Consider the following 25,635-nt stretch of genomic DNA (forward strand, 5'->3'; position numbering starts at 1 on the left):
CGAATCTTGAAAAAGAACAAAGACAACAGTGCTAGGATTTGTTGATGACCTGATCATTCGAAGTTGCTTGGGAGACCCGTTCATGTGCAAAGAAGGAAGTAAAAAGGTTGCTTTCCTCCAGCGTCTCCCAGTCAGATAATTCTTGTTTGCCATTTATGTGTTACAGTGCAATTGTCTTGAAAAACACTAACAAGACTATGAAGTCATATCGTTTAATACCAACCTGTTCCTTTTTGTTTGACCAGGTCCATTCTTTATCGTTAGTACTGAATAAGACAACTAGTGAGCTTGCTAAAGCCAGCGTGTCAAAACTTGCAGCTCATTTGGAAGTGATTGGTGAGTAGACTGGAGAGCTAAGGTGGTATGCAGTTTAAAATAAAAGGTGGTGTGCACTGGAGCTGTGATTTGCACCAAAATGAGAGCATTTCTTATTGGTTGTTTCCCAGGGAGGATGTACGTTCTCTTCCCACTGCTTCTTCCTCTGCTTTTTCAGGCTTTATTTTGAATCCTGACATCCCTCCTAGTTGTCAAACCCTTGACCGTTTTTAGCTGAGACTGGCTAGGATTTAGTGTATATTACTGTTGTAGAGAAAAAAAAGAGTTCTATCTAAGTTTTGACAGATCAAAGTGGTGTGATCACATATGTATGCAAAGCATAGGGTTATGTTTGGGCTAATGTAATCTTTGTAGCAGAAGGACGTCCTCTTCTTTGAACGTGAAGTTTGATGTTTAATTGAATGTGATTTAGTTAATTACTTGTAACGGGTTTATCCCACTAATATAAACTTCTGGGTTTTAATAACTTACGTGTGTTTGAGGATCCTAATTGTCTATCTGTTGTTTTGCAGAGGGAGATTTAGCCTTGCAAGGAAGTATTGGAAGTCTGTCCTTAAGTGACCTTACAGCTCATGGAGAATTTTACAGGGAACGTTTCACTACAAGGGGTGAAGAGGCGCTCATTTTCCAAGTCTACAAGTATGAATTCAAATTTCTTGTTACTCGATATTAACACCATTAACTCCCCACACCCCAAGAAACCAAAATGAAACCCAACCAAACCCAGAAAACCAAACCCACAGCTGTCAGGTCTGCATGATTCTGCTTTGGACGTTTGTGACTTAAATGCGACTTTGAACGTTTTCAGTCATTAAGCTATGATTTTTGACTTTTCTTTGTCCTGCAATATGCATGGCTTATCAGGAAAAATAGTTTTTTATTTCCCTCTACAGCTGTTCTTGAAAGTATTTAGGTGTTAGTTTGTTCCCAGGTAAAATAGTAGTTGTTTTTTAAAAGTTGGAAGATGTTTTCAGCTGATCATTGGTTGAAATTTCATTTAATTTCCATTTTTCCTTATTTAATTTTGGAATTAAGGGTTTGCTTTTGTCATAGTGTATGCTTGAAGTTCTGCGTTGTGTAAAGCACTAGTTCTTATCCTGTGATGTTTCATGGTTTTCCACCCCCTCCTCCACACACTGGAATTAATCAGATCAGAAGTTATCCAAGTAATGTTATGGAAATAATTTGAAATGTAACAGCACACTGATACAGAGTTGAATCTACAGATTACTATGCAGTAAAGTACTCACCTTATAAGCCACTGTTCAGATGTATAAAATCACCAAAGGTGTATCTGTTAGATGTAGAGATTTGAGGTATGTTCCAAAATGTAGAATTTTCCTGTTTGTTTAATTAAAAATCAGTAGCACTTAAATATATGTAATTTATAAATAATGAATGTAAAGCCAGTTTTTCATATCTATGAGTGAAATCGTTTTAATAATACACTGTGAACATCAGTTAAATCCTCTATATTACTATTTTAAATGCAAAAAAAATGAATAGCACTCTTTGCAGAATGTGGCTAAGATAGCTAAATTTTACTTTCAACCTTTATCATAGATATGGGAGGCCAGATCCATTTCTACAGAGGGAGTGTGATATTCGTGTCACTCTACGAATGGCATCTGTTCAATATGTGCATACTCAGCGTTTCCAGGCAGAGGTGGTGTCTTTCATCCAACATTTTACTCAGCTTCAGGATGTCTTGGGGAGGCAAAGAGCAGCAATTGAAGGACAAACAGTAAGTCTGGGTTTTATTCTGTTTTCTCCTTCTCTTTTTTCCCTTTTCTCTTTCTCTTATTTTTCCTTTTTCTTAGCTTACTTTTGGAAGTTGAAATGCAGTATAAAATTCATGTTAATGCATCAACTCAGTGAGTTGAAATGATGAGATGTTTTAGAGTTCTGGTATTAGTGGAGATTGCTCATAATCATCTTGTGGTGAAAAGGCTGCATTTAGGACCATCCTGCTGCTATTTGAAAGTGTAGAATATCAAATTTGCACATTACTTAAAATTTTGGTACCTGGATCCTGCAGTATGCACCAATACAGGTGTTTTCCTGTTATTGTGATGCTGGACGAAAATGGCTTAAGATTTTACCTTGCCTTTTTCTCCACTGTTTGCTGGGTAAGTTACTCAGTACCTGAATAAGCAGAACCAAGTGAGAAGTCCTTCAGTTCTGCTCCTCTGTATATCTTTGATTAAGCATGATGGCTGGTAGACTGAGAAAATCATACGCCGAACTTCTTCACAATAGAGCATAGAAATGATCATGACAGTCATAGCCTATTTTGTACAAAAGTTAATGCGGGAGTGATTAATATGGCTAATACTAATAGTCTTGTTTAAAAAGTTGCTTCGTGTAATTGGAAGAAAGACAATCAGTACTTGCATACATTAAAATGCTTCATTGTGTGTCAGTTAGGAAGTTTGATTTCGAAACATCTGTTCTAAATAATGGGGTTTTCTCCTGTAGATAACTTTTCTTATGTAATCTTTAAGTAGTGAGCTCACTACTGTCTGTTATGCCTTTTGTAGCTGGGTGGTGACAGTGTGCTTCACTCCTGATGGCTGCACCTGTTGCACACACAGGTGTGTGCTGTTTGCATCATTGCCTTCATTCTCTGCCTGAAATGAGGTGGAGTTGGGGTTGTTTTTGTATAAAATTTTATCACATCCTAATTTTGTAAATCAAAGAATATTGTTGCTGAGTTCAGAACTAATCAGTGAAATAATCACCTGCTTCCTGAAGTGTTTTTTTTTTTTTAATTTTTTTAATGAAATTTTGCTCTTTCCAGGTAAGAGATAAAGCACAGCGAGCTTCCCGAGTTCTTCTTGATATTGAGGCTGGTGCTCCTGTTCTACTTATACCTGAAAGCTCGAAGTCTAACAGTCTTATTGTAGCTAATCTTGGAAAACTGAAGGTTAAGAACAGATTTTTGTTTGCGGGTATGCCGGGTACTTTTTCATTAAAGAACAAGGTAAGAATATTACTTCTTAATTTAGCGGCTTGTGGTTTTTCTAGTTCTTGTGCTTTTTATTTCTGTATCAAAATGGTAAATGATTCTTACGTTTTACTTTATATATACACTTTGTACTACTAGTAGCGAAACAGTCCATGCCAGCCTGCCAGGTCGTCATCTGGATCTGGTGTGCCACTGATGGTCCCCAGCTGCTCCCTTCTGTGCCTGGACTTGTGCTCTGAGGCCTTCAGGGCAGGAGGGAGACTGTTCTGAGGAACTCACTAGAACTGGGCTTGTTAGGAAGCAGGACCCAGGTGGGTGCACACCTGGACGTGGTAGCATAACAGGCTTTAAAGCTAACCCTGTTTGGTAACTTCTTCAACTCTTCACCAGACAGAATTTCAACAGTGTGAGTAGCAGAGAATGGAGATCTGTATTAGCTGAGACTTGCTGGATCACACTGGAGAGTGGAATTTGGTTTAATTTAGGTTTGGGTTTTTTTTAATGAAACTGAGTGTGTGTAGTTGCTTTGATTCGGTGAAACCTAACAAAAGGTTTCCGGTGAATGCTTAAACCTAAGGCGAGGCGCAGGACGGGGAATAGGTGGTGTTGGCAGTGGGAGATCCAGCCACAGAATGTGGGGTAAGGAAAATCCATCTTGGATGGCTTTCTATATCTAACTTATGCAACAATATAGGTGGTCATTCTGGAAACCCCCTAATCCCATTTTAAAGAGGGGCAGAAGTTAGGTGGACTAAATTGCTACAGCAGCTTTGTGGTGTGTCTGTTACCTTCATCTGATTTATATCTACTGATGTCTTTAAGGAAATACTGGACTGTAGTATTCAGTTGTCTTCTGTGCTCTAGTGTGCTGATGTATTTAAAGGTTTGTGAGTGGTAGATTCCTAAATTTGTGTTAGATTTTAAAAGAAAGGATGTGTGTGTAGTAATTTTAATTCAATTTTAAAATACTGTCTTACGTAACACTGTAGAGTTTGGGGATTTGAAATGGGATTGGGTCATTTTTTTCATTTGTTTTGTTTTCATTTTTTCTCTGTCCTATGTTTATTTTTGAGGATCTGATTTTACAAGGCAATGCATACAAGGATCCAGTTTTATTTGAGGTATTTCACATCTTTAAAGTAGTCTTCAGGTGCTCTTCATTCATTAAAAAAAAAAAAGGAAATATTCTTGTGGAATATTTAGCATTTTTAAAGTTCCCTTGTATGTTAAAAGTGATGTTTCTCTTCTAAAGACTTTGCCGAATTCTGTAAGAATTGGATTTAAACTTGTTGTGGTGTGCTCTTTATGCATGTATGAGGGGCTATTAATTTGGACTTATTGCATAAATTCATAGATTTATAGATGATGTGGTGATTTTTCTTTGCATGTACTTTTCAGTTTTGGCTTTACAGTATAAAGTTAATGTCTTCAATTTTTTAATCTTAAAATCCTTAATCATGGCTGCAATGAATTTTTCCAGTGAATAATAAGTAAAAAACACATCATGCAAGTAAGTAATTAAAGCCAGAAAGGAAAGATTATGGGTAAGGACTGGATGGTGACATCAGAAGCTGTAGGCAGGAAGAAGGTGGGCGATGATAGTAACAACACTGCAGTCACGGGTAAAGGAAGCAATCCCAGAGTAAGGGGCAAGTGGATCACTACAAATAGATGATTGTTATCTGCTAGGGCACATGAAGATGAGTGAAATTAAAACATGAGGTTAAGAAATTTAAATCAGGATAGGCTAAAGGAACCCTGAAATTGGCTTTGGACTATAAATGTAGTGTGTAAACCTGTTCCACCAGACAAATGGGTTTGGGAGAATAAATTCTTAATGTTGATGTGACGGTTTTACAAGCAAACTATATGCTTTGCAGGTGTTTGATGCTAGACAGTGTCATGAAGGTGGAAAAGCTCATAAGATTTCCACTGGATATGTGGTTATGGGGAAATGTCTAAAATGTTACACATAAATATAAATGAGCTTTTCTTGTTTCACCTGTGGCAATTTTAACAGTGAGGGTAGGGATTTATTCTGTCTTAAACGTAGCTACTGCAGAAAAATTTTGGGACACATTTTGGTATGACGACTGAAGTAGCTAAAGTGCATAAAATAATAACTTCATGTATAGAAGTGTTTACATATTCTGATAAAATACTAAGTTGATGACATGATCTTGCAGAAATCATGGCGTATGTTGTTTTCATTATCTGAACATGTTCTGAAAAAAAGCTTTTAATATTCGGCAGTCTTTGTCTACAGAAATGCTTGATATCTTGACAGTCTTACCCCTCTGTTTTGTATTAATTTCATTTACATGGGGTTTTTTTTTGGTTTTGTGGAAAAACCACTGGTTTTTAATTAATTTCAGTTTAGAAGATTTCACAGCCTTTTTGAAAATGTTGCTGAAATAAACTTTTTTAAAAGAAAATGTTTCAATCTGCTGTTGAGGTTGTAGAAAAAAAGTTTGGCAATCTTCCTGCAGTAAACGATACTGACATTCAAATAAAATACTTCGTTTTTTGACAAGAATTTGTTGCAGTTTGAAACTTGGTGTATTGGTTCCTTTGAATTTAAAAATCTGTTGTTAATTACAAAATTACTTTCATTAGCAGGATTCGGTTCAATTTTCGTCTCCGTTGGGGACCCCAAAACATAGCATGAAGAAAACAACAAGTGCTGATGAATCAAAAATAGTGACGGAAGGATTGTTCATGAAAAAATCATCAGGAACAAACATTTCTAGGCTGAAGAGTGAGCCTATGCTGAATACACTGAGTAAGCAACAAGGGCAACAATCGAAGCTACCTATTGTACCAAACCCTGACAGCCCAGGTATGTGATAAATAGTAGAAACTCCATTTAGCTCTTCTTTTTCCTGTTAAAATAATGTGGTGCAATTTTGCTTGTATATTATGCGACACTGAAGAAGTACGGCTCTGGGTCTAAAGATTGTAGATTTAAAAAGAAATTGCTTTTTCGTTTCAAGGTTGACTTTTGCAGCTTAAAGAATTAGGGAATTGTAGTTCAACTTCTGTAAAAACAATCCTGCAATTTGAGGATGTTTTGAGATGCGTATTGTTAGACATATAGGGAGTATAGTTGGACTTTTAATTAAGAGTTTACATTCACCTGTGAATGAGTTTGGTATCAGTTACAGATATTGATGAGTGTGAATGAAAAATTACAAAAAAATAAAGTCTGAATAACTTCCAGGAGAAACCAAATTTCTTTTTAAAGTGGGTTGCATTAGTTTTCTACAGATTCTTTTTTTTCTTTCTGAATGTGTTATCTCCTGTGCACTTGCAGAGGATCACATCTGCCTGTTAGACTGCATTGTGGTTGATCTGCAGGACATGGACATATTTGCTGCCGAAAGGTATCAGAGAGAGTATTCAAAGGCTGTGGAAGATACAAGTGCCGACTTGAGCTTTCCATCCTACTTCGTGAGGCAGACAGGAGGAAGCCTATTAACAGAACCTTTCAGATTGAAGTTACAAGTGGAGAGAAACTTAGACAAGTGAGTTTATCTAAACAGGATCACTTTATGCTGTTGGCCTAAAACCAGTGTTTTAGATGCCTTTTATTGTATCTGAAAAATATTGCCTGCTGTGTTACACCTCCTTGAAATATTGAGGTTTTTTCCTTTGTTGTAGAGAGCTAAGTCATGCAGTTGCAGACATATCAATACATGGCAATCTGTCATCAGTCCATTGCTCTCTGGATTTGAAGAAGTATAAACTGATACGTGGACTGCTGGAGAACAACCTTGGGGAGCCCATAGAAGAGTTCATGCGGCCTTATGATTTGCAGGATCCAAGAATTCATGTAAGGGGAACTATATGCAGTTGAAATTCTGTCTTGAAATGTCTGGGATTTTTGCTGATTAGGCTAAATATCTGTGATTTTCTTGTAGTTTACCAGGTGGACAGGTATATTTAAAAAAAAAAAAAAAAAAAGTAGTTAGCCTAACAGCGAAGGAACCTATTTGTCTGTAGATACTCCTGTGAATTCAGGTTTGTGTCTGCATTACTGTTGTCCTTTCGGGTGTGGCTTGCTCTTATATTGCTTCATGTTTCCGAGATTCTGATCTTTAGAAGAGATGTGTCAGGAATAGCCATCATTGCATGTATTTCTTAGTTCATTTTATGTCTGCTGAAATATATCGGTGGTGAAAAAAGTTGGCAAATCTGTGAAAACTGTACGTTATTTTTTTTCTGAAGTATTTAAGCTGAGCTGCTATGACCGTATAATATTGGTATGTTAACAAGCTTAAGATTTTTCCATTGGAATGGAGTTTTTTGGAGGGACTTGAAGGTTATCCTGTAATTATGTGCAGGGTGACAATTCCTGTACCATCATGTCTATGACATTCCTAAAGACTTCTGATATTGTGGAATGTATATTACTTTGTATTAAAAGCCCTCTTTTTGTGCTATGAGTCTGAAAGAAGAGTTCAGTAATCAAAGCTTTATAGCAGAGCTCAGGTTCTGAAGTATCGCCTGTTTGGCTGTTGTCAAATACTGTCCTTTCTGGAAGAGTGTGGGCAGCACCTGGAAATAATCAGTGTATATCCTTTTTACTGGGAAGGGAAGTTGTTGGACAACATGTTTCGTCTTGATCTTGTGGGGCTTCTAAGCATTGTCTGTGTTGCATGACTGTAACCTTGGCTTAAGAAGCAAAAATATGACCACAGCAGGGAGAAAAATTGCTATGAAGCATCTAGGATTCACTTTAAGAGAGGAAAGAATGGGTAAAGTTCTTCTAATACAAGTATGCTTTTCATGTCAGGCTTTTCACCTAATTTTTTTTTTTTAAAAAAAGGAACTACAAATTTAATTTAATGATAGAAGGTACCTGAACCAGTGTAAAAGGATTGCTGACTTGGGGAGGGGGGGAGGATGATGATGACAACATTTTGTTTAAGAGCAAAGAAGCTGTAGAACAGTAGTGTGGAAATGGATTAATAGACATTTTTCACTTGAAGGCTACACTGCTGTGAAATGTAGCTTTTCCCCCCCAATAGTTAAGGAAACTCTTCGAAGGAGAAAGACACTACAGCTGTGTTAACATTTGGCTGAAATAACAAAATTTAATTCAGGAATGAAAGTTAAACAGATGCTCTTAAAAAAATGTTTGTGTTTTGCACTTTCAGACAGTTCTGAGTGGAGAAGTGTATACTTCCATGTCATTCCTCATTGACATGGTTAATGTGAGTCTGGAACTGATGGATCCAAAAGGAAAAGATGCATGCAGCTCTTTAGCCAGGTATGAATTTTCTTTTGTTACTGAATACCTTATTGTAAATACTATGCTCGTCTGAGAGATTATAGGACAGAAATTAACATAATACATGGAATTATGGTTTAATAATGTGGTGAAATAGAATTTCTTAATTAGAGTTCGAATTGAGAGTTTCAGCTGATCTGAAAGATGAAAGGGAATGACACTGTTCAAAAGAAACCATCTGTGTCTTTCAAGTTGTTCTTCAAATCACAGTTCAGTAATAGGCTGGCTTGCCCAAGAAAAATGTTGTTCTAATTAAGGGAATGTTGAGAGGTAATCTTGAAAAAACTGATTTCTGCTACGTTGTTTTGGGTTTTTTAGATCCAGAAGGTTCTGTATCAGTGGCAAATATTATTACATACAGTATAGATCTACTTTCTAGCTCTGTGACATGAGATGTGATCATAGTTGTTATAGAAAATAGGTAAATAAAAGATACCATCAGTATACCATACATACTTTTAAATGAAGGGACTTCTAGAAATAAATGAGCTACAAGACTCTTAAATTTATTGTTTTGCTGTTTATTCTCCTAGGTTTGATTTTAAGAAATCCAAGTTGCTTTTTGAAAGCTCTTCAAATGGAACAAAGTCTGTAAATTTGGTTTCTCATTCCATGATGGCATTTGACACACGTTATGCTGGACAGAAGTCTGCTGCAGGCATGCCAAATGTGTTCAGTTGTATCTTTCAGTCATCAAAGAATACTAGTAGTCCGGGAGCAATCCAGATTGAATTGCACTTCAGGTTGGTAATCCTGGGATTGGGTTGATTGGTTTTGATAATGACATACTCCAACGGGATTGTCGTGGTTTTAGTACAGTTGTTATTAATGTAGATAAACTTGCTGGCATTGTGTTTAAATCTAAAGGCATTTTTGGGGTGGTCAGTGGTGCTTGATAGATTGAAATCTGCAGTTATTAATTAACTGAAGGTGGCTGAGTTTTTATGTATTTATTTTTTCCTTGTTGCAATCAAAAAAAATTAGGTTTGAATGTGCAATGTATTGGATGAAGTTCTGGCCTATTAAAATCAGTAGAGCTTAAAGCTTGACAAGTCTGGCCTGTCACTTGTATGTTTCCATAAAGCCATATTATAGGATTTTTACTGTATGGTGCACAAAAGCTGTTTTCCAGTAGGTGTCACAATTGCCTTTCTGAGAGCATCGAAGTACAGAAACGGCACCTCTTTCGAAAAACAATCTCTACATTCTCTTCTTGATTCTATCCTACACTGTTTGTTTTTCCTTATCCAGATCTCTTGCAGTGCTTAAAGGCATCACAGTGAATGTATTTTTTTCTAATTTAATATTGAAAATGGGAATATGAAGTGTGATGTCAGTATTTACCTGTATCAGCATGGTGTTTTGTTGAGGGACGTTAACTAAAAAAAAAGAAGAGAGTGAAGTGAAATGAGTAGAGATGTTGCTTTCACTTTTGATCAGGCTCACTGACCAAACTCAGCTTTCTAACTCTGTTGTAAGTATGATACCTTAGGAGTAACAGAGAAGAAAATCTGTGGGCTATTGTAGTCCAGTAGAAAATCTTGAAGACATATGTTCATAAAAAACAACCTGACTAATTTTAGGCAATTGAGAGAAATTTGTCCTAAAGATTTGGATAATGCATAATGGTTTTCAGTGCTTAAGAAGTTTGTGTTCAGAAAGACACCAAAGATTTGGATTTGAATGAAACTGAAATGCCATGGGATTTAAAAAAAAAGAAAAAAGTTTTCATGTAACTGTTGATCCAGTATCTGCCTAGATTGGAGCTTAGTTTTCAAAGTATAGCCTAATCTGGTTTATGAGTGATAGTTTCAGGAATTCTCTTCCCAACTGTTATGCTTTTAAATTGTAGCTGCTTAAGCATGTGTTAGGTTTTTACTGGTGAGAGCATCCTTGGCGCTAGATGTAAGCTTTTGCAGAGCTCAGTGATAGTGTTACACTGACTCGTGCCTTTTAGAAATATCCTGGAGAGCCAGGGAGAGTTAAAGGCTTTTACTATTGGAAGCAGTGCAGGCAGGCTGCTTCTCACGAAGGAATTACAGTTCTTTAGAGATTTTATAGTTCAGAATGTGTTGGATATAAAATTGTTTCGTGGTATTTAAGCACTAAGATTATTTTCCAGTTAGCATGACCAAATATAATTGGTATTCCAGATTGTGAAGCCAAACACTTTTATCCCTCCTAGCCAGATACTCAGAATGTGATACTAAAAGTTCAGGAAGGCTAGCATTTTTTCGGAATGACAGAGCAGCTTCCTGTGCTGCAAAATGCTGTCAGGGCGTGAGAGGAAACACATTGTACGTCTGATCTTTTAGAGGGATATGGAGCCAGGTCTAAATTTCAAACGCAGTACGTTAGGTTTGATACGGAACAGATGTAAATGATAATAAGAAGATCAGTTTTAAAATTTGAGACTTTGCAAATTAGTGTCAATAGTGTAAATGTGTTAAAGGAGCTTTTATAAGTGAATTTCTTGTTATGTAGTTTTTCAGTTCATCTTTTGTCTCATTACGGCTTAGAATTCACACAGTTAAAATCTGTTGAGTTTCTGTGGATACTGCAACTTGATGAATTTAAATCTATTTAAATATGTATATGTGTATTTTAAAGGCCAGACACTGTAAACTAAGTGTATCCCTGTAAAGTTCCATATGGTTCTTACTTGCTGGATACTAGTTCTTTTCTGCTTCATTTTAAATATATGCAAGACGTAAAGTGAGTACATATGCTTCTCTCTTCTTAAAAGGTCTACTAAGGATTCCTCCAGTTTCACAGTTGTTCTGAACAATCTTCGTGTATTTCTGATATTTGACTGGTTGTTACTTGTTCATGACTTTTTATATACTCCTGGAGATAACAAAAAGCGGGAAAATCACCTTTCTGCCCGGCAACGGACTTACAGCAGTGACCCAGCTGTAGTTCCAAAAACAGTGAAAAGTGGAGTAGTTACAAAACGTTCATCACTACGTGTGTCTGCAGAAAAACAACTGGAAGTTAAGGTTAATGTGACAGGTAAATGTATTCTTCTCTAGGAGTTTTTCTGATTAAAAGCCGTGTGCTAGTAGAAACAGATCCTTTAAAAGACAGAAAATCAAGAAACCTGCTACGAATGCTTAAAATATCTTAATGATATTTTTCAGTTGCCTTGTTTATTATTTGTCATTTTGTTCTGTTAAGGAACTGAATTTGTGGTCGTTGAAGATATGTCTTGTTTCGATACCAATGCAATTATTCTGAAGGGGACTACTGTTCTCACTTACAAACCCAAGTTGTTAGATCGTCCTTTCTCTGGTAGTTTGTTTGGCATTGAGGTAAGAAGAAATAAATTTGCTTTTGTAGAACATTTGAAATTAGAGGAGCTTGTGAAGATATTTTATTGTGAATATAGATACAACAGGAGTAGTCTGCAGATGATTTTTGAATGTTGTTAGTTCCTCATGAGATGCTCTCACTCTACACCAGTTTTAAGAATGGTTTTATATTGTTAAGCCATTGAAACACTTGACTATAGTCTCAAAATATTGCTAGTTACTAATCTAGCTTCCAGTCATGAACTGGCAAATTAACTGAAAACTGAGGAGTGACTGGGTAGACAGAAGCCCACAGGGTCAGCAAAGGCCTGCAAGCTGTGATTGTAACGGACTTGAGGTGAACAAGCAGTATCATGCCATTGGAATATGCAAGTAGGGATCTTTTGCAAGTCGGCATTTTCAGTATGCAAAGTGGTCCTTGCATCCTGTTCAGCAGAGCAGGACCACAGCTGGAGTGTTGTGGCCAGTCTTGGGGAAACGGAGCTGAAGAAGCTGTGAGCAATTGAGAGGAGAACAAGAACACTCAGAATTGAGGGGTACATAATATATCGGGAAAGTTTAAAAGAACTTGCTCAGAAGGAGAGGCTGTGCAGACATCTGGTAAATCCTAGATGGTTATTGTAGACCAAAGAACAAAGCGTTTTCCATATCTGTGATAGGAGTGGTAGTGGAATTAAGCTTAGCAGTAAAGGGAGTATTTGGTTGCATATCACAGTCTTTTCCTGAACTTACAGCATAGCTGGGCACTGGAATAAATTGGCTGGAAAGATTCTGGAATCTCTGCACTGGAATAAATTGGCTGGAAATATTCTGGAGTCTTAAGTTTACAGAGAACGGTTTGGTTATAGTTCATATTTTGTGAGAGTCGGTCTTTGATTTTGAGGTTCTTGCCAGGCCTGTTCTCTCGGTACCTAATTTTTTTTAAATAATTTTTAATTTTTAGGTTTTCTCATGCCGATTGGGAAATGAGCAAGAGACCGCACTGTCAATTATTGATCCAGTACAAATTCAGATGGAACTTGTTGGGAATGCTTCCTACCCAATTGGCTCAGGACTGTTGGATGCTTTTAATAGTGAGGATTTTCCGCCTATTTTAGAGGTAATCTTAATAGCCTGAATAAAACTATATGCAATAGAGAATACTAGTTCATGATCTTGCAAAGATTTTTTTTTTTATGGCCAAGGATTCAATAGAATACTTTCAAATGTATAAGAAAAGATGAAGATAAGTGTTTCCTGGAGTGGAAAAGGCAAAGAAATAAGCATGCAGAAAGTGCTTTTAGTGGTCACAGAGGAGTGATTTTGGATATATTATAGGATTAATAGTGGGGAAAAAAGTGGGTTGATAGTGTAGACATGTTAGATAGTTACTAATAGCAGAAAGAAAAAGATTTCTGTGTCTCATTATTAGTTTTTATTAGAGGGGAAATCTGAATCTTGTTTTTTAATTTTTCATTTAGATTCAGTTGCAAGCCCTGGATATCAGGCTGTCCTACAATGATGTTCAACTGTTCTTGGCAATTGCAAAGTCAATTCCTCAACAGACTAGTGCAGCTATGCCTGACACAGCTGTATCGATTGCTGAAAATCCTGCTCACCCTTCCAGTTCAGCACTGGTGAATGAGACTTCCTCCTTGACACATGAAAACAAAGAGATACCCAAACGTGTGTTGGATCCTGTTCTTGGTACGTTTTTAAATGATGGGGTGAAGCCATTTTGTATATCTAAAGAAGGTTTCTGGAGTGTGAAGCTAGACTATGTGCTGAACACAAAAGATGTTGATCTTCATCATGTAAAACCCGTCATTGATTTGAATTATCATAGGGTTATACTGATGATACTATTAAAAAAAAACTAGATTTTTTTTTTCCTGCTTGTAGTATGACAGAGGGTTGTTTTATAGTGAGTTTTATTTAGCATCGCTTGTCGTTATAAATCAGGATGATGGAGTACTTCTTATGTAGCAAAATTGTAAAGGGGGAGAGGGACCACCTCTTCAAACTCACTAAATTGGTAGTGAAATGGAAAGCATCATAATTACCAGTTATCTCTTCGTGTCTGGCAATCTTTTGTTTTGGTGACATTGCTTTTTTGCAAACAAAATACTGTGTGTGGTGAGAACCACTGCCTGACAATAATCAGGAAATACACACTAGAAAAGAAGGTTTTCTTCTGTGCTACTGCAGCTGAGAATCATGTGGGGAGCTTAAAGTAAGTAATGGTGTTCTGAATGAAGGGTTGGTTTACAAAAAAATTTTAGTCTGAACTAAAATTCATGGAGTAGGTTGGCTTCCGGTAGTAGAATAAAAATAGCCCATACATTCTAGAATGTAAACATGATGGGTTAAGGGTTTGGTTTGAGGGTTGTTTTTTTTTGTAAAAGCAGTGCTGAATCATATGCTTTTTCTACAGTTGCAATCTTAAACAAAACCTCATTTTTCATACAGATGTGTCGTAATTATAGAATTGGTTAACTGTTCAATTACAGAGGTACAGCTGGCTCGCCTCCAAGAGTTGGGATTCAGTATGGAAGATTGTCGTAAAGCTCTTTTGATCTGCAAAGGTAACCTCAAATATTCTTAGCTGACCTTGCAGGTAGTTCCTATTACCTAACTTGCAGTTAAGTACAAACTTTCAGACTCTCAGGTAGCTGGCGCACAGGCACTATTTCCTTCCCTTCTCTACTTTGGCTCTGTGGTGGCATATAAACTTAAGCATTCTTGTTATTCTGTTCTACTACTGTGTGGAACCCACCCCCGAAAGATTCTTCTTACCTTTTGGGATGTTATGTGTGGGGTGTTTCAGTGTATTTTTGTCTGGGGGTTTGGGATGTTGAGGTGTTTTTTTTTCTTTTATGGTATACCTATTTCTTGCTGTTGTCCATCTCTCTCCCTTTACAGGATGTGTTTTCATCTTTCACTTTTTGAATCCTGTATTTTACCTACTTCTACATGCAATACACGAAAAGAAGATGAAACTTTAACACAAGTGATTCTTTTTCTTGGACACTGTCATGTTTCCCATCTTATTTATAAGCATTTGTAGTGTTAATATAGATTTATGTTATGTTGCCACACGGTTTGCAAAACACATTTCTTAGAAAACACCAATGTATTTATAATCTCATATTTATGTTACTGAATAGAACACATGCATCTTAAGAGAGAGGGAACTGGTTTGCTTCTGCATGTTTTTTAAATAATTACATTTTATTGAGAACATAGATGGTGATTGATTGGTTGTTTGGTTTTATCTAAGGTGACTTGAAAAAGGCAGCAAGTTGGTTATTTAAGAATGCTGAACCTTTGAAATCAGTTTCTGTGACCTCTTCTGGTCAAGATGGCCAGGGGATTGTGCCTTTTCAGTTCATCTCTGGAGTGGAAATAAAAGCAGAAAGTATATGCATTTGCTTTATTGATGACTGCATGGACTGTGACGTTCCTCTTGCCGAGTTAACCTTTTCACGTGAGTATCTTGCTTTGCCGAGTGAGTTGTGTAAAGTTACTGTCAGTTACTGTGTACGTTCAGCACTGTCCTCCAGTTCCTTGGGACTTGTGGAATTTCAGCTGACAGTGTTGTGGTGCTGGTGGTGGTTGCATGACGTTTTGGGTTTTTGGGGGTTCTTTTTTTTTGGTTGGTTGGTTTTCATTTTTGTATGTTTGTTTTACGTTTTGTTTTTAAGAAGATTACGGTCTATGCAGGGTTAAGATTCTGGTTTCCCCTTTATACATCGCATAACAAATGGAATCTGTTCTGAGCAGAACTCCCCGTTGTGAAGCATGGCTGTCTGTAAATGTTACTTGAAAAGGTGCTAGTTTGGCTGGGAAGGAGTTAATTTGCTTCATAGTAGCTAGTATGGGACTATGTTTCAGATTTGTGCTGGAAACAATGTTGGTAACACAGGGACATTGTAGTTACTGCTGAGCAGCGGTTACACAGAGTCAAGGCCTTTTCTGCTCCTCATACTGCCCTGCCAGCAAGTAGTTGGGGGGGTGCACGAGAAGCAGGGAGGAGACACAGCCAGGCAGCTGACCCCAGCTGACCAAAGGGATATTCCAGACCAGATGCCATCATGCTCAGCAGTAAAACTAGAGGGAATGTTGGCGGGGAGGCCGGTGCTCGGGCTCTGGCTGGGTATGGGTCAGTTGGTGGTGAGCAATTGTTTTCATTTGCATCACTTCTCTTTCTTGGGTTTTATTTCTCCGTTTTCCTTTTCATTGCAATTTATTATCATCATTGTTATTATTTTCATTGTTATTTTATTTTATTTCAATTATTAACCTGTTTTTTATCTCAACCTACGAATTTTGTCACTTTTACCCTTCCAATTCTTTTCCCCTGTCCCACTGGGGGGAAGTGAGTGAGCAGCTGTGCTGGCATTGTACAGTGGCAGAAGAGTATTCTGATACTCTTTTTGTACCATTTCAATTTAAAAGACAAGACAAAACCTTCTGTTACTTAACAGTTCACAAAATCAGGAAACTTGATTTTTTTGCATTAGTATAACATTCACTTCTTTTTGCAGGTTTGAATTTTCTCCAACATTTGAGAGCCAACCCTGAAGGCTACGCTCATTTTACACTGTCTGGAGATTATTACAATCGTGAGCTTTCAGGTGAAATACTGGGGATTTGTTGTTTTCTTTACTTGAGATGAGGAAAACAGCCTTGCCTACTACAGTAGCCTGAAATTCACCCAACATGAAATGCATATAAGGGAATGTGAAAGGTTGTCTTTTGTGGTGATGCCTCTGTGTGTGTGTAAACGTGATCCTAGACAAGATACCCTAACTTGGTATCAGATGGAGGGATGTGGAAAGGAGAGAGATTGCCGATGTGAAAGTTGCACTGAAGTGTTCAAATATAGTTGCGTAAAAAGGTTATCCAAGAACATGACAGTTACGTAACTAGCTGTCTCTGTATTCACATCTCTTTTTTAGTATTTAATTGTTTTGATGCATTCAGTTTGTTGCCTATTTCAGGAGGGAAAAGCACATGAGCATAAGGAATTAGGCTGAAGACAATGGACTAAAATAAGAGGAGCATCATAATTTATTTTTTTAGATATAAAAAAGGAAGTTATGCCTCAATATGGGTCAACCACTGACAAAAGAATAATCTAGTTGTGTATTTTCTCTGAATTGAGAAACTAAATTTTCTGTTGTAAAATTGGTGGCAACAACCTTAGGAATTATCTGGCAATACCAAGCTAGGTTTTCATTTTCAAAAATATGTAGGGTGGTTTTTTAAAATAGCTTTTAGGCCTTTGTTGTTTGTGATACTGAATAGTAGGCCAACTTATGTATAATTGTATGAAATTAATTTTCAAAACTATTTCAGAGAACTTAGTTCCAGCTAACTTCAGCGAAGCTGTAATTGTCTTCTAATGCCTTCCTCAGAATTAAGATGTTTCTGCAAGACTCTACACATTGTATACACTGATTGAAGTGGAGGAGCTGGAGGAACTTTGTATTAGCTAGTAAATTAAATCTCTAGGCTTACAAGTTCATCTTGAATGCAGGTTGAAAGTAAAGGATGTCATTATTAAAGTTGCATTATTAAATGCTTAGGTATGTAAACAGCATTCCAGCGTTGCCTTCAAACGTTTAATACATGTGACATTTTCTGTTTGTTCTCAGGCTGGGAGCCATTTATTGAGCCATGGCCGTGTGCAGTTTCTTGGCAGCAGCAAGCTTCGAGCCGCCTCCACCCTTCCCGTCTGAAGCTGGAAATAAAGGCTAAGCACCGTTTGGATATAAACATTACCTCTGTCTTCATTGGTATGTAGGAATACTCCCTGAGAGCATCACTATGCAGTCTCATTTTCACTGTGCTGGAGGTGACAGACATTTCTGAGTCCTGCTGGTGTCCCATAGACGGAGGGAGGCAGATTTGGCACAAGACTGTAGATGCTTCAGATGATATTGTGCACAGGTGTGCATTTAGGCAGCCTGTATTTTATCAAATATTTTGAAAGTGTAAAAATGAGCTACATATTTTAGAGGTTAGTAGGAATTCTTTCTCTGGTCGTATGAATTCTATCAAATTCATATGTTGTTTGAAATTCATTTCTAATCAGAAATGGACTTTCATCTACAGGTTTCCATACTTAAAATTATTTTTAGAAGCTTGTCATTTTTCAGTACATTGACAGGTGTAGTGGGGAGCTACTCATTTCAGCTCTGCAGTCTCTGAAAACCTCAGCTGTCAATTCCCACCTCAGGAAATCACAGTGTTATGTTGATCATTAACTCAAACTTCATGTAAGCTTCTGTGTGTGCCTTTTCCAGAAATACTGTTACTTATTCTGTAACGGCTGAGCTTGCAAATATAACAGAAGAGCCTTCCTTGTTCCTTGAGTATTCATTCCTTTCTCCCGCAAGGCCTGTGGGCTTGGCAGAAAGAGGGAGCAAAGGTGGGAGGAAAAGACGCTGATTAATGATTCTGAAGAGTTCCCATGGTACTTTTTAATACTAGTGATAACAAGTAGTAAGGCTAGTTTATGACTAATACGGTGCCAGAGGACTCTCTTGGTGTCATGTTATTTATGCAGGAATGTGCATGTACCTCTTAAAAAGAAAAAAAATTAGAAACTGCTAAGATGTAAATATTTAAGGTTAATTGCCTCCTCAGAGAGAGCTCTTACATTGCCACAGGAGTATCTTAAGAACATAAAATTCCACTGAAAGTCTGAAAAAAAATAAATCTCAACAATATAAAAACATTTGTTTTTGAAGACACTGCTGTGATTTCATGAGCTGTTGTTTGTCTTTAACTTACGTGACTCATACGAAAAGCAGTGAAGTGAAACTTCTGCCATTAAAGGGGAGTAACTTTAGTGTTATGAATTTAATATGCTTTCCAATTACTTTGGTTACTGCCACCTTGGAGACATTTACTGTCTGTGCTTGTATTCCTCTAGAACAATACACATGTACCAAACAGTCATGGATGGAAGATTACTGTAAACAGGACGAAGAAGTGAATGTAATCAGTTTGGAAGACTGGATGGGTTCTTCGGTGGATCCACCATGTTTTGGGCAGAGTATGATACTCATTAATCACATTTTATTTCAAACAGTCCTGACGTACAGAGTTATCTGTCTAATGTATTGCAAACACAAGTATTTGGTCTTCATAGCATACAATGAATTATTACAGATATTTGGCAAAAAGAAAGACAAAAATGCTATTTTCCTCTTCAATTGTGTTCAGTTCTTTAGAAACAGAAGCCTTCCGGCTGCTTAGCTTTGAGTGAGAGCTTTGCACTGCTAGCTCTGCTTTCTTTTTTTGTCACACTTTCTCAGTTAATGAGTGACTATTATGTCAAAGATAGGAGTGTTGAGTTTAGGGTGTGCAGTTCAGAGGTGATCTTTTTTCTTTCTGTACCCTCAAAGACCTAAGTGACTGAGTTTCTGGAAAAAAATGCTGTTATATTTGTGAAACAATTCTCTTAAGTAATAGCTTTTGGTACGTGGCAGGTCTTTTCAACTTCTTTTCTCCCAGTGTTAGTTCTGGAAGAAATTTTAGTAATTCAAATAACAACTTAGTGTAAGCAAACGAGTAGAGACTCATACACCAATTGCATGATGCCAGCTGTCTGTATCTTTCCTGATGCATGGTGGGGAAGAGTCTACGTCTCTTTATGTGTTTTTTCTTACCTGCTAACTTTGTCTTTCCTGTCTGCCAGGCCTTCCTCTTGTCTACCTTAGAACTAGGAGTACAGCCAGTTTGACTAACCTAGAGCATCAAGTCTATGCTAGAGGTACAGTATGGCAGAGAGAGACAAAAAGGTTTCTTCCTTCTTTGAAAGGCTCTTGTACAATACTGTGTTGTGTGTGACTTGCAGCCCCCTGTATTTAAGACAAATAAGCGAACAAAAAAGCCAAAACCAAACAACATAATAGCTGCTTTGCTTTTAAGCTGCTTAACTTAGTATTTCATCCTGTCTTTCTCTTACGTTCCTCTCTGGGCCATTCAGACAGAGAGAAGTATAACTAATCCTGTGCAGCTAGACTGTCTGCTTGAGAAAGGTTATATGAATTGTTGACTCTTCAGTGTCCCTTTTCTAGAGAAACAGTATACTGTGATTAAAAATAGTGTAATAAAATCACAAGATTTTTTATTTTATATGCTAAAAATATACAACTGTATGTTTGATGTACATACTTATGCTTGATTCAGCATATATATGTAGCTGTTTAGAACTTTGAGATGCATTCAGAAGGAACTGTTTCCAGTGTTTTTTCTGTTTTCATTAAGCCTTAGGAAGTAAGGCATTCATAATAAATATCTTGTTAATTTGTATGGTTTATATTTGACAGTACAGTATAGAGGCAAAACCATCCAGTTTAAAGTAAAAATTCTTAATTTTTATTTTTTAAGATTTTTAACATTATAGAAGACAAAACAGCACACTTGATAAATACGTCACCATGTAGAAAAGTTGATGAATGGGAGGAGAGAAAGCTTTCTAAAAATCTACATCTTTGGCACGTTTAGGCTGCCCCTTAGAAACATTTTCTCTGAGTGGTTGCAGACAGTTCATAGATGTTTAAAAAAACCCCAGAAAACGGAAAGTGATAGGATGATTTATTTTTCTGAGTTATTTTTCAGGAAGGGTTTTTTTGTGTGTGTGATAACAACAAAACTCAACATTTATTGTTCGGCTTCTAGTGGGTGTTGCAACTAAATGATGAAATGAATAATGAAAAAACCCCTCCTTGTATGAGAGTCTTTATTTTCAGGCAGTAGTCTCAAGTTGGAACTTTATGTTTTAAAATCAGGCCATAGTCCAAAAATTCTTTTTTTAGTCTCAAAAAATAAATTGGCAACTGTTTAAATGCCAGAGTAAACATTTATTTGGCTTCTGGTCTGTAATTTTGTAGAACCTGAGCTAGCCAAAAAAATGTATAAAGTCAAGTTCAACACTAAAAAAATTGGTTTATTTGCAGTTGGTAAAAATCAGAGTTTTCATTTTCAATAATTTAATCTTCTTGCCATTTAATTGGGAGGAACTTTCTCTGTAAGCTTTCGAGAGATCGAATTGAAGTCTCCACTGACAAAGTAAGGTGTATAGGAATTTGTTTTGGTGATTTGGAAGAAAGTTATATGCAGTCATCAATAACTCCTTCAAAAACTTACCCACTCTGCGTTATCCCTTCTTGCCTCTGTAAACCTGTGCTTAAGTTATCCTTAGCTAGACACGTGGTGGTGGGATGAGCGAGTCTCAGAACGGGAAGTACTTCACCTTGTATCAGTCAGCCTTTGGAGTGACTGCAGATACGTTCTGTGGAGTAGATTTCATTTATGTCTTACCTTTTCTTTAAGCAGCTGATTTATTGTGTGTGCCGCCTTTCTACTTCTCATACAAAAAGATTTATATATTTAGGGAGCAGCCATTTATCTTCTTTTTTAAGTAGTTAGTGGAATTTGACTGGGGGGGTGTCTGTGCAAACACAGTAAGTATTTTCACAGATATGATGTACTGCAGTATGGAAGATGAGAGTAACTCTTGTGTGCTGGTTAGTAATGCAAACTTGAAAGAAGTCAAACGTGGTAGGTGACGTTTCTTGTTCTGGGGTTTTGCTGTCCCAGCGTTTTAACAAAACCAGATTACCTTTGGTTGCATTAACTTTTTTTACTAGGCTTTATCCTGTGTAGGAAAATATTTCTACTTGTTCAGTCTTCGAGGATTAAAGTCCCATTTAAAGAGGGTAGCAGATAATCCTGTATTTTTCACGTGAAATAGAGCATAAATCCTAATTATAAGTGAATACATGTTTAATACTTTATGAGCATTTGGATGTATATGTGAAGTTACTGATTATGATTGGGTTTTTAGATAGGTTTTCTACATGTCAGTTAAACTGGAGGCATAGTATTTGGTAAGACTTGATCCGAAGAAACAAAAGAACAGGTAGATTAAGCTCAGTTCCTGGGGGGGGGGGTTGATGGACGGGAAGACTTTCTGTTTGCTTGGTACCATTTCTGTAATAGATACCAAATATTAAAATGTTTTTAGTAATGTTACCCTGTTTCTTCGATCTGTTTTTATTAGTGCAGGTTGTGGTTCTCAGCCATTGTGTCTCATCCTACCTTAGCATCTGATGAATGTTTCTCTCATAAACATTTAGACAAATCTTTATTCTCTTTTATAGCTGAAATGAAGACTCCAAAACGCAGGCAGCCATTTGTCCCATTTGCTCTGAGAAATCATACTGGATGCGCTCTGTGGTTTGCCACCCTAACTACAACGCCCACCCGGTAAGAAGCTGTGGTGGGGTCAGTTTGACAGTATTTGACTTCTCTAGCGTGTCAGCCAAACCCTATTGTTTTCGGTGCTTCTATTTTCTTGCAGAGAAACATAGGCAACTCCCAGTCTTTCTTAATTAAAAGCTTTTTCTTATACAGTGAGGTAGTTTTACTACTGAAAAAAGGATTTCTCCCCCCCCCCCCCCCCCCCCCCCCCCAAGAGGCCCAAGAGAATTTGAAAACCGGTCAGATATGTTCATTATGTATATGTGTTTAGTGCAGGACTTCTGTAAACTGAGGCAGACAAAAAAGTGAAGTGGTCATTTTGTCAGTGTGTCAAATGATGTGGTTCTCTTCATAGGGCTGCACTGTCTCACAGTGGGAGTCCAGGTGTTGTTCCTGAGGAGAACAGGACATTGCTGGATGATGCCCATAATGTCAGTGAATGGCAAGAAGTTATCACCGGGGAAGAGGTTCCATTTGAATTTGAAGCCAGAGGGAAACTCAGACACAGGTGAAGGGACACTGGGCTTAGAGTTGTGTTTTGACACACTTGTGTGTGGAACACATAGGATCATAGTTGTGAGGACACTAGCAGATTTTCATTAAAAAGTGGGTATGTTTTTAAATCTCCTGTTAATGTTTTGGGTTTGAATATTTAAAACTCTGTATAGAGTTAAATTATCAATTGTCTCGGAAGCAGCTAGCAATATGTTGCTATTGGTGGCAGCCATTCCTAGATGTGTGCTGGATCATTATGAGCTTTTAGAGACTTGGCGGCCTCAACTACAAGTCATATGTCCTTTATTCTAAAGGACTCAGGGGGCGTAGCATTGTTTGTTCAGCATGAGCATTATCACTGTTAAGAGCTAGAAAAACTTAATGTATATGTAGCATGCTTTTATTTTTGTTTGTATGGCATTGTTGTACTTCTGTATGTTCATTAGGGAAGGTGGAATAATAGATGTAGAATAAGGTCTGTCTTTATTCATGAAATGGAAAAACTCTTGAGACTTTTTTTTTGCTTAATGCTTCAGTGAGATTCTTTGTTCAGAATCTGGAGGATGTTCTTGGTTTGAACTGTTTGGTGTTTACACTGTACAATAATGCTTATTAGTAATTTCACTTGATCTAACCTGGTAGGCACACACATGATCTAAGAATTCATCAGCTGCAAGTGAGAGTAAATGGCTGGGAAGAAGTCAGTCCAGTATCTGTAGACAAAGTTGGAACATTTTTCCGATATGCTGCACCAGATAAGAACTCATCCTCTTCTACTGTAAGTTCTGATTTGGAGTGTTAGTTTTAACAGAATATGTAATTTGAGAGCAATTGTGTCTTCAAGATTTTGATCTTAAAGCAGCTGATTGTCTGCTTTCCAGTTAGCTTGGATTGGGAGAGTTTGGAGATGCTGACTGCCTAACTGGCAGTTTTATGCATAACAAAAAACCAAGCAGAGCAGTCAGCAGTTAGACTGTGCTTAGCAGCCGGGGCTTCCAGTGACAGAACAAACGCATTACTGACAGTGTCATGGACTTGCGCAGGTTGAGCTTTAAAGCAGCACAGTGTTTCAGCAGCTACTTTTGTTTCTTTTATTGCAGGAATGCTTCTCATGTGTTGAATTTACTTAAAATAAACAGCACTGGCAATTTCCTGTAAGCGTAGAGGTTGTTGAAATATGTGGCTGCTTAGACAAAATATACTTGTCATAAAGGAAAAATGCAATTGTAATAATCAGCAGGCTGGCTGTTGGTAGCTGAGGCTCAATGATAAAAACGATCTTGTGGATTTCAAAACTGGTGAAGTTTTGAGACTAGCTACTGAAAATTGTTGAGCACCGGAGAAATTGGAAGGCGAGATCTTTTTGGTATAAAACAGGATTAGAATTTTATTTCATGATACTGCTGACCAGAGCCAGTAGTCTCTTATTTGAATCATTTCTGATGTTTTCCTATTGAAGCATAAAAGCATCATCTCTCTCTGTAACTTGATTCTTGAAGGAAAAGGATGCAAATTAATGAGAATTGCTGTTCAGGAACAGCTTCTGTCGCTTTTTTCTTTTTTTTCAACAAGCCTTCTTCCTTCAGGTTTGTTTATTTTTAAAGCAGTATTACAAACAGGTTTTGCTAATATAGTTCTGACATGTTTTCCAAGCTGTGTTAAAGATCACAAGCACAAAATGGTGAAGGTATTTACTTTATTCTTCTGTAAGAGTGCTCTGTATTACAACTGAGCGTAATATCTTAAAAGTTGAACAATTCTAACTTTCTTGTTTACTTTTTTCCCAGCTTGGAAGCCCAATAAGTAGAACAAATATAATACATCCACAAGTCTACGTGAGTATATATTTTCATTTTTTGAGAGCTACTTAAATAAGACTAGCATAATTCTACAAGTGAACTGGTTTTTCCACTCTTCTACAACCTTTTCAATAGAAGGGAAACAAAAGTCAAGCAAACAAAACAAACTTCCAAATTAGAACAAGTATTTAACATGACTTACCATGCCTTACCCATGTAAATGTTTGGTTGGAAATGGGTCTTAAATTCCAGTATGTGAATTCCAGCATGAGCCCATATAAAGTGTGGTTTTCAGGATCAAAGTGACAATGACTTTGTATAATGTAAGAGATAAAACACCACAGTAGAAGGGCAGGTAAGAGTGAAGAAATTATGAATATTTTTAGAAAACTACAGCTTGTTTTTTAGTTTAGGCGGATAGGAATGGTGAGTGACTGTTGAATTATATGAGGCTTGGAATTCAAACTCCATGAATTTATACAATAATGTAATAGTGAGATAGTGTATAAAGTGTTTTTTTAGGATCTGTGTTGCTCTTACTTGAACTTGCATCATATAGAGTTGTTAGTATTTAGAATTGCTTTTTTATAGTTAATTTTATTTTGTTTTGAGGAGGTGGTACAGGATTATAAATCATTATTATGAAATGGTATATACCTTAGGTGTTGCACGTGGTTGGACTCCATTGGCAAGTTCTTACTCCAGCAGTTACTGCTTCAGAATTGAGGTGTCCCTCTTCTAGGTATAATCATTACCTGAGCTTTTTAATGCTTTTAAATATCTTCCAGTTTTCTTCATTGCCTCCAGTTCGTGTGGTCTTTGAAGTTACCATGGAAGGTAGTGCTCGGAAGGTGATAACAGTACGCTCAGCCTTGATGGTGAAGAACAAGCTGGAAACGCCAATGGAACTAAGACTAGATAGTCCTTCTGCTCCTGACAGTAGGTGTTGTATTCCATGCTACTGGGAATCTTTAGCTTCCTCCCCAGGAAGGTTCACTGCCGCCTGTTCACAACAGAGTAAACCTCCCTGGAGGGGAAATGGCTAATCTTAAGCAGAAAGTAATCAGCAGGGCAAGCTAGAAAACCTGGCAGGATTTTTCCTTATTGTTCAGGTAAACAGGGAAAGCTGAGACTCTGTAAAGACTGAATCTTATTTCTGTATGTAGCATATTA

At 37.2% G+C, this 25,635-nt stretch overlaps 1 protein-coding gene across 8 annotated transcripts in view; it reads left to right on the plus strand.

Moving 5' to 3' along the window:
* The window catches only part of VPS13D (vacuolar protein sorting 13 homolog D), a 108,523-nt gene that overhangs the window by 23,456 nt on the left and 59,432 nt on the right, over positions 1-25,635 (plus strand). For 4 of the 8 annotated variants that reach the window (XM_075437606.1, XM_075437608.1, XM_075437612.1 and 1 more), the window contains exons 22-46: positions 246-336; positions 849-975; positions 1,900-2,080; positions 3,137-3,319; positions 4,378-4,425; positions 5,921-6,143; positions 6,618-6,828; positions 6,965-7,136; positions 8,464-8,576; positions 9,131-9,340; positions 11,344-11,609; positions 11,775-11,908; positions 12,852-13,007; positions 13,369-13,594; positions 14,398-14,472; positions 15,168-15,374; positions 16,435-16,524; positions 17,548-17,688; positions 18,831-18,953; positions 19,599-19,673; positions 22,069-22,174; positions 22,524-22,676; positions 23,306-23,441; positions 24,451-24,498; positions 25,251-25,401. In XM_075437606.1, coding sequence (XP_075293721.1) covers positions 246-336; positions 849-975; positions 1,900-2,080; positions 3,137-3,319; positions 4,378-4,425; positions 5,921-6,143; positions 6,618-6,828; positions 6,965-7,136; positions 8,464-8,576; positions 9,131-9,340; positions 11,344-11,609; positions 11,775-11,908; positions 12,852-13,007; positions 13,369-13,594; positions 14,398-14,472; positions 15,168-15,374; positions 16,435-16,524; positions 17,548-17,688; positions 18,831-18,953; positions 19,599-19,673; positions 22,069-22,174; positions 22,524-22,676; positions 23,306-23,441; positions 24,451-24,498; positions 25,251-25,401 — 3,646 coding nt within the window. The remainder of the gene's footprint in view (positions 1-245; positions 337-848; positions 976-1,899; positions 2,081-3,136; positions 3,320-4,377; positions 4,426-5,920; positions 6,144-6,617; positions 6,829-6,964; positions 7,137-8,463; positions 8,577-9,130; positions 9,341-11,343; positions 11,610-11,774; positions 11,909-12,851; positions 13,008-13,368; positions 13,595-14,397; positions 14,473-15,167; positions 15,375-16,434; positions 16,525-17,547; positions 17,689-18,830; positions 18,954-19,598; positions 19,674-22,068; positions 22,175-22,523; positions 22,677-23,305; positions 23,442-24,450; positions 24,499-25,250; positions 25,402-25,635) is intronic. The other 4 variants (XM_075437610.1, XM_075437607.1, XM_075437609.1 and 1 more) reach the window with 4 other exon arrangements.

The sequence above is a fragment of the Opisthocomus hoazin genome, chromosome 16, assembly GCF_030867145.1.
Source record: "Opisthocomus hoazin isolate bOpiHoa1 chromosome 16, bOpiHoa1.hap1, whole genome shotgun sequence".
Classification (NCBI taxonomy): Eukaryota; Metazoa; Chordata; class Aves; order Opisthocomiformes; family Opisthocomidae; genus Opisthocomus; species Opisthocomus hoazin.